This window comes from Paramisgurnus dabryanus, chromosome 24 (genome assembly GCF_030506205.2).
Source record: "Paramisgurnus dabryanus chromosome 24, PD_genome_1.1, whole genome shotgun sequence".
NCBI lineage: Eukaryota > Metazoa > Chordata > Actinopteri > Cypriniformes > Cobitidae > Paramisgurnus > Paramisgurnus dabryanus.
This window is the reverse complement of record NC_133360.1, coordinates 27967329-27988776: the sequence shown is the minus strand read 5'-3', so window position 1 is coordinate 27988776 and position 21448 is coordinate 27967329. Positions and strand designations below refer to the sequence as shown.

General features: G+C 37.1%; 1 protein-coding gene and 2 long non-coding RNA genes across 3 annotated transcripts; 2 read left to right on the top strand and 1 right to left on the bottom strand.

Moving 5' to 3' along the window:
- The first annotated feature begins 421 nt into the window (after positions 1-421).
- LOC135741129 (uncharacterized) lies at positions 422-21209 on the top strand. The gene is made up of 4 exons (XM_065259773.1): positions 422-647; positions 17919-17959; positions 18070-18405; positions 19384-21209. Exons 1-4 carry the CDS (start codon positions 625-627, stop codon positions 19695-19697), a joined length of 714 nt encoding a protein of 237 aa, XP_065115845.1. The 5' UTR covers positions 422-624; the 3' UTR covers positions 19698-21209.
- On the top strand, positions 1211-4152 carry LOC135741124 (uncharacterized). Its single transcript, XR_010529350.2, has 4 exons — positions 1211-1990; positions 2122-2190; positions 2287-2398; positions 3258-4152. It is a non-coding gene; the product is annotated as an uncharacterized lncRNA (long non-coding RNA).
- Positions 6377-8935, bottom strand: LOC135741125 (uncharacterized). Its single transcript, XR_010529351.2, has 4 exons — positions 8507-8935; positions 8307-8375; positions 8099-8210; positions 6377-7271 (listed from the first exon to the last, which is right to left on the bottom strand). It is a non-coding gene; the product is annotated as an uncharacterized lncRNA (long non-coding RNA).
- Positions 21210-21448: the final 239 nt, after the last annotated feature.

Below are 21448 nucleotides of genomic sequence, written 5' to 3'. Positions count from 1 at the left end.
AAAGAGGAGGAATGAGTCGGAAGGAGCTGGTGATTATGTCTAGAATGAGGATTGGTCACACATTTTTGAACAGCACTTTATTGATTTTAGGAAAGCATCAGAGTGGCATGTGTTCCTGTCAGGAACTTGAGACGGTTCAACATGTCTTGATGTATTGTAGAAATTATGATCACCAAAGACAAGGGCTTATAAGAGAGTTGTCTGAAGTTGGTTTGGAAGAAATATCATTGAAAAGTATTTTAGAAGTAGGATCAAGCGGGAGGGGAAAACATTATTTTTTCAAATTTTTGATAGACACTGGGCTGTACTACCGAATATAGTGCAGTAAGGTGTTAGTCCCGTAGATGGCAGCAATGCAACTTTTTTGGATGCTGGCTGCCGTAAAACCTCAAGGAAGAAGAAGAAGAAGAAGAAGAAAGTTGTTCGCCAACCGCCAGTGACTCTAGACGAAGCCGCGCCCAGCCTTCCGATTTTTTCCTTTCGTTTTCCTTGATTTCGACAAAATGGAGGACAACAACATTCGCTTCATACCATTTTAAAGATGTTTAGCCTAATTAGATGACACCGCGATGATTTGACCATGGTGATTTGTAGTAGCTGCCTGGCTACCGAAGGTGTTTTGGCATGGAGCTGGCCACCATCATGAGGTTAGTGTATTAAGATAGGAAATGTCGGATGTTTAACTTACAGGGAGATATAGGCCATTATCTTTGTAGAAGTTCTTTGTTCTGTGGGAATTTGTAAAATTATGTATTCTTTATAGTTAGTTAGGTTAGCCTACTGCAAGGCTGCTTTTTGTTACATTTTGATTTACTGTTTGATGATGATGCCTGTAGGTATGTGAGTAAAATTTTCAACATGGTTCAATGCTAAAACTAGTTGTTCAGATAGAAAGAGGTTGACAAATCCTTTAAAATGAAACCAAGATCATGGTATGGGTTCAAGAATAAAAAAATGGCCATTTGAAACTCGAAAGTCATCACTTTATGTCCCATTATTTTGCGAGTGGTAAAACTCCCGTGTCGTCGTTCAAATTCATTGAAATGTCGGTCACATGTAGTTTAGTTAAATGTCACAGACGTCACGTTCTGGGCGGTAACCCGGATGCGCGACCATTGTGCAGGTACTCATTGTTAACAAAAACGTTTTGGATACTTAAAGTGAATGAAGCCATGTCTAAACAACAGAAAAGCTAATTAAAACGCGTCCAAGATGCAAAGGCATATAGGGAAGGACTTGGACCACAAGAAAAGGCACGATATTTCGAGACATGTCAATTTATAGGCAGTGCAGATCCCGACGAGTTATGCTTAGTTCACACTACATGATTTTAAGCCAGATTTAAGCCCGATTTGCAAATCGTTCGCTCGCCGACAGGTCGGGGTGTGATCGGGTGCAAATCGCGGGGGATTAGCGGGCGATCGACGTTCGCCAATCTGTTGGTATGAAAGAGCCAACAACGCATCAAAGACCCTCGCAGACGGCTCGCAGACGCGTCGCAGACACCAGAAAAATATCTAGCTTGTTAAGGCTCGTACACACTACATGACTTTAAAACGTTGGTCCGAACTGTGCGGTTCACACTACATGACTTGCTCTCTGTGAAATCAGGAGTGTTCACGTTGTTGATCAGTTCACACCACACGACATAACGTGACTGCCCCACAACAGGAGGTAACGCACTACACGAGTTGAGAACAACTCTATCACCCAACGATTCTATCTTGTCCACAAACCACGTTTTGTCACGAAAAATCACGCGATAAAACAAACCGGAAATGACGCGAAACAACACGCGCACCAGTAAACCCACAGAAGAAGAATGAAGACGACGCGCAAAACTTTTGTTTGTATATATAGACTTCAGACAGAAATTCGTGCTGCAAACCGTTTGCGCGATGCAAAGCCGCAAAAGAAAAAAATGAAGAGATGTGTATGTGGAGAGGTGGATCAACACCACACGAGGACAGCAGGGATTTAAGAGTTGGAGGTGAGTACAGCTTGTTTATATAGGAAATATAGCTGCATGCTTATGTTTGGCTATGATCACATTTAAAATATCAACGTGTTGTCTACTGTGTTTAAAAGCTGTGTTTCTTGATTTAATTATCGTTCAAATAGAATAGGACAGGCTTCGCAAAGCATGACTTGGAGAGCGTTTGTCTTTGACCCTGCGATTCTATGCAACAGGTTTGTGTGATTTCATTTCAAACGAATATGAACTGAATGTTGTCATTACGTTTTTTTCTGTCTGGGTATGTTTTTGAACTTTTTGGTGTCATGCAGGTGACATGTTCAAGTCCCTCAGGTTCAAATCCAGGATGGGGGACCAGCACCATCCCACAAATAGTTTTGGATAGCTGTTCTGTACCAGGTTATAAAGGACGATTTCTTGAAGGTAGGGTTATTACAAAATATAAAGCTATCTATCTATCTATCTATCTATCTATCTATCTATCTATCTATCTATCTATCTATCTATCTATCTATCTATCTATCTATCTATCTATATATATATATATATATATATATACTACTTCATTTAAAAAAACGAACACCCATAACATTGTGGACATCAGCAGTTGACTGTCTTTGTTAAAAGTATTTTAGTAAAAACTATTATTAGAAACAGGGATATAGTTCCGAAAAGCACAAGTAATATTTATTTTTATGTCTATACATACCTGTATACATTAATTTCATAATTTTATCTGAGCTTACACTATGTGTATATTAAAGTATTTTGTGTATAAACATGAATTATGTTAACACAGCAATAAATATAAAATTACTTCCAAACCTTATATTGTAATATTTGTTATTCTACATGTTGTTTAGTCCCTAGTTTATCTTTATACTTATTTATATGGATTAAGTAAGAAGGGGTCTCATTTATAAAGCATGCGTATGCACAAAACAGTTCTGGTAACATGCGTATGCCAGTTACCACACAACTGTTGTGATCTTTAAAAAAAAAAAACTTAATGGGAGAATAGGCTTGCATGGTGGGATCAGAAGATAATTAATGTACGCACACTTGCAGAAAGGGAACATTGCTTTGTCTGTATTTTTTGGCGTATGCCATTTTTGGCTTTTGTGCATACATAGACTTTTAGTAAGGATCCTACACACAGTTTTATAAATGAGACCCAAGGTGTTTGTTCTACATATAACTATGCAAATAAATCCATTGGAAACTGTAGTCTTGAATATATAATAATTTAATCCGTGACATTTGGTGTGTCCTATTGTTTTAGACACCATCAACGGAAGGAGAGTGGCATAGCCGTGGACTTCGAAAGGAAGTGGCAGTTTCCACATTGCTTTGGGGTACTTGCTACCACTCCAGCTGTAGCAGACTGCTGACCAAAACATGGTTGATGGGCAATGGAAGAATCGTGGGACGGGTGCTTTTCAACCGATGGACACCACCTCACATCGCAATTGTATGGCAACAGCAAAAGTGCAACGCAATCTGATGCGGGACTACTTTGTCTCACCAGCGTGTAGTGTTTATTGGCAAGTTCAACACATTTTAAAAGGAACTGATGTAGAGTTATCCCTGCAAACAGCAGATTAAAGCCAGTTATTGTCAGTTTAGGACATTCGTTTTCTTGTGTGTTCTAAAGTCCTGTATTTGTAAAGAACACAATGTGGTTCACTTTTTCATTGTTTTAAGTATTCTGTTTATTGTTGTGTTATTATTCAATTAATTTTAATTACATACAAATCAAAAGGTGCAGGAATGTAACAAATAAAGGCAATCTGCATGTTACATAATACTAACTTTATTTCGTGATCCACACTCATTATTCACAGAACATTAACAATGTTTCTATACTACGGTGCTAAACATCAACATATCTGATCATGCTAAAAATTCATGGGGATTGTGATGATAAGCTCTGGGCATTTTTACTCAATGTGGATTAATCTAACAGCCAATCACACACAATTATATTACGATATTTATATATCACCCAGCCCTTAAAAGGGCTCTACATAGGGATTTTTGTAATGTTTAATTGTGTTAATGTGGTGCACTGCACGTGTTCTAACAATGTATATTTTGTCTGTCCACATAATATACATTCAAATGTACTACATTGTTTTCAAGTTGCACAAACAACAATGCAAGGCTATAAAGCACTATTCATATTGGTGTTTTTTGTAAAATATGACAATGTGTTTTATACTTTTATACTTTGTTGCATTAAATGTATTACTTTCGATAGACCATTTATTTCATGAAACAGCACTGGGAAATTCAATCTAAACCCTTCAACAAGTTTAATCACCTTATTGATAAATGTAATACATAGTAAAGTCAATAGTTTGTAAACAAAAACACATCGGGACCGGACCGCACATGTCATGCATGATATATGCATAGTGTAGGTTGTTCAGGTGACAACATTGATCCGCTTCTGTCAGTCTCCTGGGCGTTGTATAGCATCACCATTATGCTTCTTTTGAGATGTGATAAGAGAACTGGGTCTTCAATATTCCTCAATTCCAAAGCCATGGTTCCCAAATGAAGTTAATGTATCCCTAGTTGTTTGTGAGTCCACTTGTGCAACAGTAAAGTCTAAAATCAATAAATAAATGCAATGTTTCCAGTTAATATTTACCTCCACACTTTATTTTATTTGTCTATTCAAACTAAATATGAGAATTTATTCCTTTGTTTACAAGCTCTTTCGACTGGTACAAAAGGCAGATTGTAATGTAACTGAATATCCTCTAATACACAATATATAACAATAAACAGAATTACAGTAAAAAGAATTATACACTTTATAATGTTTTACAGACATATCCCAAAAATAGGATTACGCAAGCTTCTATAATATGCATGTATATGGAAATATGACCAATTAATTTACATTTTACCCTATAACATTTAGATAATGTAATAATAACATTTGCTCACCTGGCTGTTTTACAGCGTTTGCTATTTCTCTCCACCGTTTCTTTTTCTCAGCGCAGTTGTGGTAAATATATGTGAAACGTCATACAGACATTTATGCCTGAGTTCAATGTTTTCTTGGTGACATGCTGCTCATCTTTCCGTGTGACGTCAACCCCTCGTCGGATTGGCTGTAGCTCGTGACATCATAGGAGGTCGAGTCGCGCGACAGCTCCAGATATCTAACAAGCTAGATATTTTTCTGGTGTCGGCGACGCGTCTGCGAGCCGTCTGCGAGCGTCTTTGATGCGTTGTTGGCTCTTTCATACCAACAGATTGGCGAACGTCGATCGCCCGCTAATCCCCCGCGATTTGCACCCGATCACACCCCGACCTGTCGGCGAGCGAACGATTTGCAAATCGGGCTTAAATCTGGCTTAAAATCATGTAGTGTGAACTAAGCATGAGATATCTGGAGCTGTCGCGCGACTCGACCTCCTATGATGTCACGAGCTACAGCCAATCCGACGAGGGGTTGACGTCACACGGAAAGATGAGCAGCATGTCACCAAGAAAACATTGAACTCAGGCATAAATGTCTGTATGACGTTTCACATATATTTACCACAACTGCGCTGAGAAAAAGAAACGGTGGAGAGAAAGAGCAAACGCTGTAAAACAGCCAGGTGAGCAAATGTTATTATTACATTATCTAAATGTTATAGGGTAAAATGTAAATTAATTGGTCATATTTCCATATACATGCATATTATAGAAGCTTGCGTAATCCTATTTTTGGGATATGTCTGTAAAACATTATAAAGTGTATAATTCTTTTTACTGTAATTCTGTTTATTGTTATATATTGTGTATTAGAGGATATTCAGTTACATTACAATCTGCCTTTTGTACCAGTCGAAAGAGCTTGTAAACAAAGGAATAAATTCTCATATTTAGTTTGAATAGACAAATAAAATAAAGTGTGGAGGTAAATATTAACTGGAAACATTGCATTTATTTATTGATTTTAGACTTTACTGTTGCACAAGTGGACTCACAAACAACTAGGGATACATTAACTTCATTTGGGAACCATGGCTTTGGAATTGAGGAATATTGAAGACCCAGTTCTCTTATCACATCTCAAAAGAAGCATAATGGTGATGCTATACAACGCCCAGGAGACTGACAGAAGCGGATCAATGTTGTCACCTGAACAACCTACACTATGCATATATCATGCATGACATGTGCGGTCCGGTCCCGATGTGTTTTTGTTTACAAACTATTGACTTTACTATGTATTACATTTATCAATAAGGTGATTAAACTTGTTGAAGGGTTTAGATTGAATTTCCCAGTGCTGTTTCATGAAATAAATGGTCTATCGAAAGTAATACATTTAATGCAACAAAGTATAAAAGTATAAAACACATTGTCATATTTTACAAAAAACACCAATATGAATAGTGCTTTATAGCCTTGCATTGTTGTTTGTGCAACTTGAAAACAATGTAGTACATTTGAATGTATATTATGTGGACAGACAAAATATACATTGTTAGAACACGTGCAGTGCACCACATTAACACAATTAAACATTACAAAAATCCCTATGTAGAGCCCTTTTAAGGGCTGGGTGATATATAAATATCGTAATATAATTGTGTGTGATTGGCTGTTAGATTAATCCACATTGAGTAAAAATGCCCAGAGCTTATCATCACAATCCCCATGAATTTTTAGCATGATCAGATATGTTGATGTTTAGCGCCGTAGTATAGAAACATTGTTAATGTTCTGTGAATAATGAGTGTGGATCACGAAATAAAGTTAGTATTATGTAACATGCAGATTGCCTTTATTTGTTACATTCCTGCACCTTTTGATTTGTATGTAATTAAAATTAATTGAATAATAACACAACAATAAACAGAATACTTAAAACAATGAAAAAGTGAACCACATTGTGTTCTTTACAAATACAGGACTTTAGAACACACAAGAAAACGAATGTCCTAAACTGACAATAACTGGCTTTAATCTGCTGTTTGCAGGGATAACTCTACATCAGTTCCTTTTAAAATGTGTTGAACTTGCCAATAAACACTACACGCTGGTGAGACAAAGTAGTCCCGCATCAGATTGCGTTGCACTTTTGCTGTTGCCATACAATTGCGATGTGAGGTGGTGTCCATCGGTTGAAAAGCACCCGTCCCACGATTCTTCCATTGCCCATCAACCATGTTTTGGTCAGCAGTCTGCTACAGCTGGAGTGGTAGCAAGTACCCCAAAGCAATGTGGAAACTGCCACTTCCTTTCGAAGTCCACGGCTATGCCACTCTCCTTCCGTTGATGGTGTCTAAAACAATAGGACACACCAAATGTCACGGATTAAATTATTATATATTCAAGACTACAGTTTCCAATGGATTTATTTGCATAGTTATATGTAGAACAAACACCTTGGGTCTCATTTATAAAACTGTGTGTAGGATCCTTACTAAAAGTCTATGTATGCACAAAAGCCAAAAATGGCATACGCCAAAAAATACAGACAAAGCAATGTTCCCTTTCTGCAAGTGTGCGTACATTAATTATCTTCTGATCCCACCATGCAAGCCTATTCTCCCATTAAGTTTTTTTTTTTTAAAGATCACAACAGTTGTGTGGTAACTGGCATACGCATGTTACCAGAACTGTTTTGTGCATACGCATGCTTTATAAATGAGACCCCTTCTTACTTAATCCATATAAATAAGTATAAAGATAAACTAGGGACTAAACAACATGTAGAATAACAAATATTACAATATAAGGTTTGGAAGTAATTTTATATTTATTGCTGTGTTAACATAATTCATGTTTATACACAAAATACTTTAATATACACATAGTGTAAGCTCAGATAAAATTATGAAATTAATGTATACAGGTATGTATAGACATAAAAATAAATATTACTTGTGCTTTTCGGAACTATATCCCTGTTTCTAATAATAGTTTTTACTAAAATACTTTTAACAAAGACAGTCAACTGCTGATGTCCACAATGTTATGGGTGTTCGTTTTTTTAAATGAAGTAGTATATATATATATATATATATATATATATAGATAGATAGATAGATAGATAGATAGATAGATAGATAGATAGATAGATAGCTTTATATTTTGTAATAACCCTACCTTCAAGAAATCGTCCTTTATAACCTGGTACAGAACAGCTATCCAAAACTATTTGTGGGATGGTGCTGGTCCCCCATCCTGGATTTGAACCTGAGGGACTTGAACATGTCACCTGCATGACACCAAAAAGTTCAAAAACATACCCAGACAGAAAAAAACGTAATGACAACATTCAGTTCATATTCGTTTGAAATGAAATCACACAAACCTGTTGCATAGAATCGCAGGGTCAAAGACAAACGCTCTCCAAGTCATGCTTTGCGAAGCCTGTCCTATTCTATTTGAACGATAATTAAATCAAGAAACACAGCTTTTAAACACAGTAGACAACACGTTGATATTTTAAATGTGATCATAGCCAAACATAAGCATGCAGCTATATTTCCTATATAAACAAGCTGTACTCACCTCCAACTCTTAAATCCCTGCTGTCCTCGTGTGGTGTTGATCCACCTCTCCACATACACATCTCTTCATTTTTTTCTTTTGCGGCTTTGCATCGCGCAAACGGTTTGCAGCACGAATTTCTGTCTGAAGTCTATATATACAAACAAAAGTTTTGCGCGTCGTCTTCATTCTTCTTCTGTGGGTTTACTGGTGCGCGTGTTGTTTCGCGTCATTTCCGGTTTGTTTTATCGCGTGATTTTTCGTGACAAAACGTGGTTTGTGGACAAGATAGAATCGTTGGGTGATAGAGTTGTTCTCAACTCGTGTAGTGCGTTACCTCCTGTTGTGGGGCAGTCACGTTATGTCGTGTGGTGTGAACTGATCAACAACGTGAACACTCCTGATTTCACAGAGAGCAAGTCATGTAGTGTGAACCGCAAAGTTCGGACCAACGTTTTAAAGTCATGTAGTCTGTACGAGCCTTTAGCTCCCTCTTCTTGGATCCGTGACGACCCGGCGATTCTTCCTTAAGTTGCATATCCCGATATAGTCAAATACCTGGGCCCAGGGGCGCCGCTAGTATTTTGGGCCCTATGAAAGAATAGGGGGTCAGGCCCCCACCATACCCATTTCGCACCAAACATACAATCCAACCTACTGTAGCTATTCAAAATCTTTGTCTGTAATTTAATAATACAGAACTATTTATTTTGCTATTGTTATGACCACAATTATCAGTATTTATAGACACCTACAATGTCTGAAGCTAAGATAATTTATTGTGCAATGTAAATTTAATTGAAAAATACAGTACATTAATCGAATATTCAGAGAAAATGCAATGTTCTTAAAGATTAAAGATAAATGTGACCATGCCTGTGAAAACCCAGCTGAAGTATTTCTTTGTGATTTACTGTTTTCCACATAAAATCATCCTATATAATGTAAAGAACATTATGTGAAAATATAAATTTGATATCTTTAATATTGACTGAGTAATGTCATGTCAGCGATTGAAATCATAGTGAAATTAATGCTTGAAATTAAACTGTGATGCTTTTATTTCACAATAAGATTTAAGGCTTTAGTCTGATTTTCACAGGCAGTCTCAGTGACATACTGTATACTTGAGCTGTTACAGTCACACACGACATTGTAACATTTAAAAATGGCGAACAACAACAATGCATCTTTTCAATACATTTACATTATGCCTCAAATAAGACTGGGTCAACAATGCTTGACCAAAGCTTGTATTATAAATATTAGCATTATTTATAAGGTAAAGAACAAGTTTCACACACCAGCAGCTTCAGTAAAGCAAAAATAACGACAGATCATTGAAACTGTGAACTTGAGAAAACAGCTATACTGTTATTAAATGAGTCTTCAGACTGTTTTTTATCAACGGGACTCTAAAATGAAATGAATGACAACTATAGCAGATTACAACATAGATTTCCATTGATTTCTTAAACCTGTTGCAAGTTGAGAAGCTTTAATATACATAACTGGACTAGTTTAGCCTTAGTTGCATTTCAGTTTTATCACAATCAACTCGATTCACGACTGCATAAAAATCCTTCTTTGGCATATTGCGTTACAAAACAAAACAGTGTGTAACCGATCGCATTTCTAGTTTATGTTAATTAATACGGGCTACGTTAATTAAAACAGCTTATAAGGGCTGACTTCGCGTTAGAATCATAACACAAAACAGGGAACGTAAATCCCCTTGTTTATTTTTTAACTTATGCCTAGCGTACACCAAAGGATTTTCACAGTCCCAGACTAAAGACCGGCAGTCTTTAGGAATCTAACTGGAGTCTCGGCGCGCTCCCGTCGTCTCGATCGTTAACTGTGAGGTGATAATCTGCAGTCGGCGACCCGATTTATGCCAGTCTTTCTTTAGTCTTTCATATCAAACATGTTTGATATTATCGCAAGTCCCAGCGTAGTCTCGTGACGTAAAACAATTAACAACCAATAAATTCGTTCTCCGAAAACCGGAAACAGGAAGCCATCAGTCACAACAAAGAAACATGTAGACGGACGTGTAAACAGAACGAGCGCCAAGTAGGCGAAAATGGACCGTGGATGAGAGGAGCGCCTTGTCGAGCGGTGGGCAGAGCAGCCGTGTCTTTTTGATGTAAACTGCCGTTCATACCACGACAGAGTGGAAAAAGAAAAGAAGTGGAGCGATATTGCCGAAAAGCGTGAGCAACGCGTAAGCGGCGCGTGTTTTTTCGGTGCCCATGTTAACAAGCATGTACACCGCACGCGTGCGGTCATAAATGTGATGCCAAGTGTGTTTCAAACAGTCATGACTTTGAGCAATTCAAAAGAAAGCAATTAAATATTTAAAAACACCAGAAGACTGCGCTGTCATTCACTCTCTGCCCAGCAAATGAGTCCTCATATACCTTAATAGTCTTCAGAGAAACAGATAACGTACATCTATAAATCTAAATCTTATGCTTAAACTGTTGAAGGGAAACACGATCGACTGCTTCATGCTGTCAATCACTGAGTGAATTTTTTATTTTATCGTAAAACTTAATAGAAACATATTTTATAATGTGCCATGGGCTTGTTATGTCTAAAATTGTGTATTGTGTCTATATATGTCATTACACGAACCAGAACAGCACGAAAACAATGTGGGTTAAACAAATCACAGTTAAATAAATTACACTGACCGTCAAAAACCGTCTTGAAGAGGTTTTGCTCATTAACGCATATAAAATAAAGTAATGTGAACTTGAGATTTTTATACTGTTATTAAACTGCACAGTATGCGCTGCAAACGCTGTTGAAACCGGCGTACTAATGTTTGATATTGACATTACTGTACAAAAGACTGAATGAAAGACTGAATGAAAAAGAGAAAATCTAGCTTTGCACAAACTGGGAAAATGTAACTAATGGTACCCTATGTAGCCTATGTTCCATTTGCTGAGGTTAAAACACGCAGCATGTCTCTCAGGACACAGTTTGCTGAGACCTCTAAGTGGGAGTGGGGACAAGGCCCTCACTTCTTTTTTCTTTCACTGCAAATGACTGCAATGGCAAAAGCCACAGTAGCTAACTGTAGCTGCTTCTCCTACATTTTACACTATACACTATATATTTTATATATATATATATTATATATATATTTTATTATACACTGCTGAGCATGATGGAAGGAATTTGGTGGTAATAAAAAGCTAAAATAATCTTGTTGTAGTCTTGTAAATAGTGTCACTACAAGATTCAGTGTTTGTAAAATCTTTTAGTCTGAGACTAAAAACTGTAAACCGAAGTCTTTAGATGTGAGCTGATAATCTTATAGAGTCTTTTCTAAATCTTTTCAAAGTCTTTAGGTGTACACAAAGCATTAGGTGAACAGAGCGAAGACTTATTACAGTGGAAAGAAAACTGCATTGTATTGATCCAGCGTCACATTGTGTAAACTGCATTTATAGTAAGGAAGTGCACATATGCAGATATCATAGGAAATAGCAGTAAATACACACACCTTGTTCTCTTCTGAAGTTCACGCGCACTGTGAGACCGTGGATTGAAGACGGCGCTAACACGCAGAGAGTAAAGACGGGGCGGAGCTAAGAGGGCTCAGCTTAAGGGGGTTGCGTTTGCGGCACAGTCCTTGCCTGGGGCCCTCAAAAGTTCATGGGCCCTTAGAATCGTCCTAACTTTTCCCCCCTTACGGCGCCCCTGCCTGGGGCCTCATTTATCAAGCGTTCTTACGCACAGAAGTGTGCGTAAAGTGTGCGTAGGAACAGTTTTATGCAAAGTGTGGAATTTATCAAATTGCACTTATACGTAGAAATGTGTGTATACGCACACCTCGGAATATGCGTACGCAGAGCATCTAGTGGTAGAATAGCGATACTACACAGGACCGTCCATCCCCAGCGTTAAAAGAAAACTTTGTCTATTTATTATCCTCCCCATGTGTTAAAAATGATTACTGTTAATAAAGTAACTGCAAATCAGTGTTGAAGTTAATTTATGAAATTAGTGTCTAACCCTATATTAGAAAGCTCCGTCAAATGCTTGACACAGTGCAATGGTTTATCTTGCATTATTGAAAGACTTGGCAAATAATCCATTCCGCCGGGAGCGCGTTTTCAAAAATCGCGCCGATGATGATGGTTATGCGGCTGTCCAAGTTCTGTCATTGTCTGTCCTCCTACAGTTGCACTGATTTTACGTCGGTGTGCTGTGACGCGTTTTTTTTTGGTGATAATTTAATGTCAAACCCAGGGCTTGACATTAACTTGACGTTTCACTTGTCCATGCACAAAAGTCACTTGTCCGGGTAAAGATTTATAATATAATGTATTTTTTGTGTTTTGCTAATCAGTGGCGGAGCAAGGGATTTTTCATAGGGGTGGCCAGGCAGGGGCCAGCAGTTACTCTGGGGTGGCACATAAAATCTCTTTCATCCAACCTTAAAATACTTTTAAGTATTATAGGTGCATTAATCACAATGATGTATAACATACAATTGCTACAATACTTTGATTTCAATTAAAAATGAATTGAGATTAACATATAATTTATAGTCATAATTCAACCTCAAGTTTTTTTTTAAACTATTTAATCAAATAAAACTTTTGAAATTTACTTTGAAACCAGAATTTATATCTCCCATTGCTGAAAAAACTATAGAGACCAGAAAATCATGTGAATTTTGTAGGCCACTGAAATTTATTTTACTAAGATTTGTTTGGCTGCTTCTTGCTACTCTTTCTGAAGAAGGATGCTATATCTGCTGCCTTTCTCTTCATTTTTCCCACATTTCAATGATTGTCTGACATTAAAACACTAAAGCAAAACATTAAAACATTCCCATGTTTTAAAAAACGTATTAGGGTAAATGTATCCAGATTATCTGTTATATATATAAAATCAATCTTAATCCTAGCATTTACGCTGTAATGTTTTGTGTGGGATTTTTTATTGTACAGTGACGAACTCTGTCAGATTCAAATCGGCTGTCGCGGGGCGCACACACACGTAGGCGCGCTGAAAGAGACATTCTCATTATAAAAGAGATTCTTAAACAAGATTTTAAGCCCAGTATGTGTTTTTACCGAACTTTAGAAGAGAAAAAATACAGACTGCGGTTGAACTGTCTGTCATTTATATTCACGCCGGAGCCTGAAGAAACATCACTCTCCACTCCATGCCGCCCCGCCCTCCGTGTTCGGCGATCAGGTTTGTAGGATTAAAAATATAGGAATTTATTACTTCGTCACAATTTGTCACAACCCCCATTTCCATACTGTACCATCTGCATTCCTGTGCTTACAAAGACTATTGTTACAGCTGTTTTTTCAATACAGTGGGGGTTAAAGGTGTGGTCTTCTGATTGGTCAGTTTGAATGTATGATGTTAGGTTTAGTCACATGGTCAAGGGATAGAGAATAAAGGTCTTGGTTTCATGAGGTCTGGGCTTTTGCCTTTTGGCATTTGACTTTTGCTTTCTGCCCTCTGCTTTTCTTCTTCACCTGAGTTCTTGTGTTTAGGCCATTAGGCCTAGATTCCAGTTCTTAATGGTGATTCTCTTTCTTCTAAACTTTCTTTCTTTCTTTCTCTATCTTATCAGGTAATATCTCACATACATTGGAAACAGTTAATTGTTTGTATTAAGTACCATTTTAATGCATTTATAGTGTAACCATTTCAATTGTAACTTTAAGTCAGTGCTGTTATTAAACCTTTTAATTTACCAATCTGTTGTTTAGTTTTGATTTAGTGTTAATACTTAAACGCTACATATTGCAATTCAATATATTTATATTCTAGCAATGCTCTCCCACATATTTTGCTATTATAACTGCACTTATTTTCGTCGTTGGTATAGGTTGCAGAAGGGTGATAATTGACCAGAAATTTACAGTTTTATAATGTCTTGCTGTTAACATTTCTTAGTCATTTCGGCGTTCCTACAGACTGAACCACTGTAGTGAATCCACCCTTACAGTTTTCATGCGCGCGCAGCTTGTTTAATAACAATAACAGCAAGGTGTAAACGTGTGTGTGTGTTGGCGCGCTGTGCTCTCTGTTCAATATTCCGCTCGGTGTTTGCGCTGCGTGTTCTGCTCTGTCGTTAACGGCACATAACGTTAAGTAACATTGTTTGAAATGTAACTTGTCCAGTCGGACAACTAATTTTCTCTTACACTTGTCCTTCAAAAAATCCACTTGTCCCGGACAAGCGGACAAGCCTTAATGTCGAGCCCTGTCAAACCACTTTTTTATTTCTAGAAGTGTTCTCATACCCAATGGAATTAAACTCACTGGTAACATGTTCCCATGCGATTTGTTTTCTTTTGTTAGTCATTCCTCCCGCACTAAGTGAACCAAACAGGATGTGTTATTAGGATTAAACCTCATCCACCAGTAACTCAATTTCTGTGTCTGTAAAGTTGCTCTTTTACGCTCTCTTTGCCATTATTGCGATGAGGGGAAAAAGCACAACCACGTGACTTATAACGGGAGGTGTTGTCACCATATATGGTTCATCGGAGGCGTTTCGGAATGCAAATGACCATGAACGTGCACGAGCATGGTGCATGGGATTTATCATCAAGGATTACTTACTGATGTGCGTACGAACCACGTGCGCACGTTTGATTAATCCCGATTTTTTTTTGTACGTAGGCACATTCGTAAGCATTTTCTACGAAATGTTAATAAATGAGGCCAAATGATAAATAATTGATTTTCAGCGCAAATTTTGGTTGTGTTTAGATATGGTGTTTAAGTACATTTTATGCATACACTTAAAGTATACTTTAAAAAAGTACTCTTTAAATAAAGCACAACAAGTAGAAGCATACTTCTTTTATACTTCATGTACTTCAATCATATTTCTAATACAAAAGTACTATTTTTCCTGAGCTTTGCCAACCACAAGCGCCTCCTTCCCTCTGATAATTTCTTTCATTCCTTTCCCTGGTTTTTAATAACTTTTGGAAGTCGATATCTGTCCTATTGGTACAACCTCAAACACGGCAATAATTAACAATTTTCCTTGACGACGGTCGGGATATACTTAAGTGCCTGTGCTCTGTTGTGATGCGGAGTGCCTCCAATATGGGACTCTCCGCTGTGATGACGCGTCATGAAAACAATTTCAAGTACTCCGCACGTCGCCTGAGGAAATCTGAACTTGCGTCGACCAGAACCAAACTGACAGCCAATCGTGTACCTAATGCTTGGAGTAATTAATTTTTTTCATGTTGCTTATGTCTGTGTTTTTGCCAATGTTTTGGTCGGTTATAGCCTATTTAATCTAGTATTAACAAAGAATCAACAAAGTAACAGATGAGTTACTGATAACAAACACAAATGCAGTAACTTCATGAACACCTGTTAAAGATGCAAATACTTTTAAAGGGACTACAGGATTATTGGCCGGATTTCCCCCCTTCCAAGAATCTGAGAGAAGTTTGGCTCAGATTATCCTGTAATGTGATCCGTTTATAAACCAAATATTACAAATTCTGATATGCTCTCAAGGTGAAATGAATGTAAATGTATGCATAATTAATGTGAATTTAGCACACACAAGCTGTGAAGGACGTTGTGTAGGATTGGAAGTAGATGTTAAGTATGTATCAAACAGCTGAAAACAATTTCAAATGATGAATCACAGGTTTTTAGATCGATGCCTGTGATTACAGGGGTTTCACACCAGTTACCCTTTAAATTAATTTAACTTTATCCTTAACACCTTTTCTGGTCAGAGACTTGCCTTTTTTATTAAACTTTCAAAATTCAAGATTACTAAAATGTGCAATGCCACAAAACATGTAAGACTTGTCATTTTATGGAAATGCCTGAAGCCCCTGGAATTTAGTGAATGCAATGCACTAATGCCCTGACATTTGTGTCCGAAAACATTGGACCAACTACCCAGAATGCATTGATCAATGACATCATTTTCCAGACTCTATTTGTTTAAGTCATACTGTGATTTAGTTATTATCAATATGAATTTGTACTTAAATCTGTTTGCTAGTACAAATGATGTTGATTTTAAGTTTGTTGCTATTAAAGTCATAGACATAATAGGCCTAGCTTTGATCAGATGCTGTTTGGTTCGTCATTAGTGTCACCATATGACTTCTGGCAAGAGTACACTATAAACTACAAACTTTTCTTTCTGTGACCTACTTAAGTCAAGTATAATTTATCTCAGGACCAACCAAAATTTGTTTAATAGAAATATGCAGAAAAAATACATTAAGGAATACTAAAATAAAATTGTTCCCTTTTTGTTCAGTTATTTTCAATTTATATTTAATTGCAATCCCAAAATACCTGATGTCAAATCCATTCTCATTTAATTTCATTAATAGGACAGCTAAGTGACTTTGTGTAACCCACCTTATCCCACTGTTAGGTCCTGACCACAGTTTGAAAACCCCTGCTATAAAAACATGCAAATGAATAAGTAAACTTTACTTTCTCTGCATAAAATAATTACATCAAAATGTTATGTCTCTAGATATATTAGTTTGACTTATTTAAATTAGTCATTAAATTAGTCAAATTAGTCATAAATGAATCATAAGGAGTAATAGTTAGGGATACATCAGGGATGTCTGTACAGTTAAATTAAGCATAAAAATAAGTAAAATCAATAATTGACAAATTTTTAAATCTAACCATTGAGATTATAAATAGAGACTAGGTCTGTAATGATTAATTGTGCAAATGCGCGTTTTCTCAATGAATGAATTTTAATAAATTACGGTTAAATCCCAGCACATCGCAAAGCCAGGGGGCGCTCTCGTGCATTACAAACGCTATTCCAGGAAATGTCTACAGGAATATTTATATCGCTGTTCTTCAGATAGTTTCAGGTATTTTCATGATGATAATAAAGAATATTTTGAATGATTTTGCTTAACGAGTGTTGCTTTATTTAAATGCACGTTATAAACGACTCCACCTTATAATGATTTTAGATTGATAAGGACTTTCTACTGATCACAGAGCCGTAGTACACGCACAAGCTGTGCATGAAACACAAAATCGCAGCCTTGTGATTCAGAATAAATTTCAGACAGGCATTTTTAATGGGGCACACGATTAATCGTTACAGCCGTAGTAGAGACATTATATTTTTGTACTCCATGTAAATTATAAATAATTGAAATGAGAACTGTAAATGTGTTTTCATCCAGAAGTGCAGCTTTCCTGTTCACTTATATGTATGTGTTAATGAGAAAATCTTGCCAGGACTAAAATGGTGGCACCTTTGACGTCCATACATTGGCTATTGTGTGGTCTGTGTATGTCTGCGATTACAAGTCCCTGAACATAGGATGGTGCTAGCAAATATCAATGCCACAAGCTTATGTTATGATCTACATGAACTTACAGAAACTTGTTCTTATGTTTTCTACAGTTTCTGCATTATCTGTGTATTTGCACTGCTGATAAACAAAGGTAAGCACCTATAAAAAAACGAATTTTGAGAAGTACATTTGTGCCACATTTAAAACTAACAAATAATGTGCTTGTACATGAGTTTTCTGAAATAACTTCTCTCATTTCAGTGTCCCTGCAGGATGTGAATGATGATGTTGAGGGTGTTACTGGAGGTTCTGTTGTCTTGCCGTGTGCTACCAGTGAGATTCAACACAAACTTTCTGATATTAATGTGCATTGGAGACACAATGACAGCCTGATTGTCTGTGACATAGTACGTGGCAAATTTTCACTACAACACCAGGACTTCACCTACAAGAACAGAGTGGAAACTTTCCCTACTGAGTATGAGAGAGGAAACTTCTCCCTCAAACTTAACAATCTTACACACACTGATGCAGGACATTACCAGTGTTTCATCAAACATTCATCTGAACAAGTTATCACACAGCTGACCATCAATGGTGTGTAGTGGTGAAACTGATATTTTATGATATTAAGAAAGATTTTCGAATGCAGTAAATGATGGTCGAAATATTGAAGTTTACCAAAGATAGTAGTCAACTTGATGCTATACAGCGGTGGTTCTCAAAGTGGTGTGGAGCCCTCCTTGTGTACAGTGCATCCCATTGTGCCACCCAAAGAAAATGTATAACACAAAACAGTCTAAAACTTTTGAATTAAACAGAAAAATAAGGCTACTAAGCAACAGCAATACATTGTGTAATTTGTTTTGAGGTTTATTTACACAGAATTTGATACATTCATGTATTTTACGTCGGCCCCCAGTTTGAGAAGCACTGCTATATAGTAAATATATTTCAGAAAGATACAGCATAACAGTGTTAACTTTGTTACATGTACAGTGCCCTCTTTACGTATTGGGAAAATAAAGGCAAAATTCCTCTGTTTGCGGTGAAGTCAAGTAATGTCTCAACATTAAAAGGCCAATATGAGACAAAAGTACAGAATGTCACATTTTATTTTTCACCTGTTTTAACACACAATATACCAACTCTATGAAACAACATGTTTGTATTTTAATATTTCTATCTAATGTGAGCATATTGAGACAATCATCTGTCAAGTGTTAGGGGTTAAATTGTGTCCTGATGCATTATTTGTTCACACATGAATGTGTAGTATCAGTTTTGATCCATTGTTTCTGCAGTATGAATATTGCATTTGATGACACACAAGTCAGGAACTAAGGTCCTTGTTATTTTTGGTAAAGCATATATATGTTCAAACAAAATCAAATGTTACGTTCTGTACTTTTGCTTCATATTTATCTTACGAATTTCTTGTCTTCACAGCAAACAGAGCAATTTGTCTTTAGTGTCCTAACACTTATGAAGGGGAACTGTTTTTCACATTGTAATTCTGCAACATGCTTTGCTTTATTACATGCCAGTGACGTTTTTTTGTAATTTTTTTTGTAGAAGCAACAGGACAGATGGGAGAAAAACCAACAGAAGAAAATGAAAACCAAGCACGAGAAACACATTTATGGAAGATATTAACTCCTGTCCTTGTTGTTTTCATATTTTTAGTTCTCTGTGTCCTATTTATATGGAAGAAAAAGTGTAAAGAACCTGAGGTGCCTCTTCCTGGTAGGAACCTGTCCCATATAGATTTGTGTCATAATAACACTAAGGTCCATGGGAATGGTATTCAAAGCGATAAGCGAATCAGCTTACTACTGTCTCAGGAACGTAAACCAGAATTAGATGAGTTGTCTCAAGACAGCACTTAGAGAAATGTGTTCATGCTTTCATCACCAGCAGGGTGGATTATTGCAATGGTTTTATTACTGGGATCCCCAAAAGACCATAAGAGCGCTACAGCTCATACAGAACAAAGTATTATTACTCATTTATATATCACTTCATGACGTGTATTACAGATATGTTAAATGAATATAAACCTAACAGATTACTAAGATCTTTAGGATCAGGTCATATAGAAATACCAATGGGTTCATTTCAGCTTTAAGTTATTATGCCACCCATAGCTGGAATCAGCTTTCAGAAGAGATCAGATGTGCATTAACAGTAGACACTTTTAAATCTAGATCCACGGCTTTGCATTAACATGTAATCGATAGGGAATGAGGAAAAGCATATTTAGCGTGCAGTCCGAGGGGAGGCTCCAAACTCAGAGTACTCCCTGCTCTTTAACTGGGATAGGGGTGGCAGTGGCTCAGTGGTTCATGTAGGTTGTCTACAAACCGGAAGATTGGTGGTTTAATCTCCGACTCCACCTGTCCAAGTGTCGAGGTGTCCTTGAGCAAGACACCTAACCCCAGCTGCTCCCGACGAGCTGGATGGTGCATTGCATGGCCGTCGTCTGTGTATGAATGTGTGTGAGTGAATGTGAGGCAACTTGTAAAGCGCTTTGGACGGCCATTGGCCTGTTAAAAGCGCTATGTAAATGCAGTCAGTTTATCATTTAGATGCACTAGCTAAGAGTGAAATGATGGGGTGGAGGATGGATCCTGCCAAAAACTGTCATGGGAAAGAGGTGAGGGATGGTTATTTATAGGCACTTCTTTGCGCTGATTGGTTATATCACATGACCATACACAGTTAAATAAACTTTATTTAACCTTCATATTTTGTTGGTGGTCATATGACTCCACAGCTACTTTGAAATCTGAAAAAGATGCTTCCCTGTGTCAGCGTGGGTTTACTCCGGGTAGTCCGGATTCCTCCCACAGGCCAAAAACACGCAAGTTGGGCAAATTGGAGATACCAAATTGTCCCTCCCCCAACTTGTGTATAAATCAACTTGTCTGAATAAACTTGTGTATGGATTACCTGGTTCTTGCCATGAATATAGCCGTAGATGCTGGAAGGGCGTTAAGAAATAAAGGAAGAAGAAAAAGATGCTAACTGTATTTTTAAACCTACTTTTTGACACTTTTATACTTTTTTTACTTGGAAGTGTTAAGGCTTTTGGAAGTGTCTGCCAAGTATATAAATGTTACACACACAGGGGCGGTTTCCCCGGACAGGGATAAGACTAGTCCTAGACTAAAATAAATGTAAGAGCTGTCCAAACTCAAAACATCTTGTACTGACATATCTTAAAATACATCAGTGCCCTTTGTTTTGCCTCAAAATGTGCACATGTAATGTTTTTAGTAGGGCATGTTTGTCCTAATTAAAACTAAGGTCTAGTCCTGGAAACCACCCCATCGTGTTCCTGTAAAACTGATCTAATGAGTGTTTTTAATATGTGAAAAAACTGTACACAAATAAAACCTTTTAACATCAATACTTTGCTACTTTGTTGTTTCTGTAAAGCTGCTTTGGAACAATTAAATATACATTGTAAGGGTCCAAATATGACCCCATCCATCCGTTTGGCCCAACGGCGGAATCCAAACGAGGATTATAGCGCGTTCTGTCTTTTCCGGCGCTTGCAGATGACGTTTTGGCATTATGCAATTTTGTATTATTATCTGACTCCAAGATAATGTTAATATAAATCGGATTGAGAATT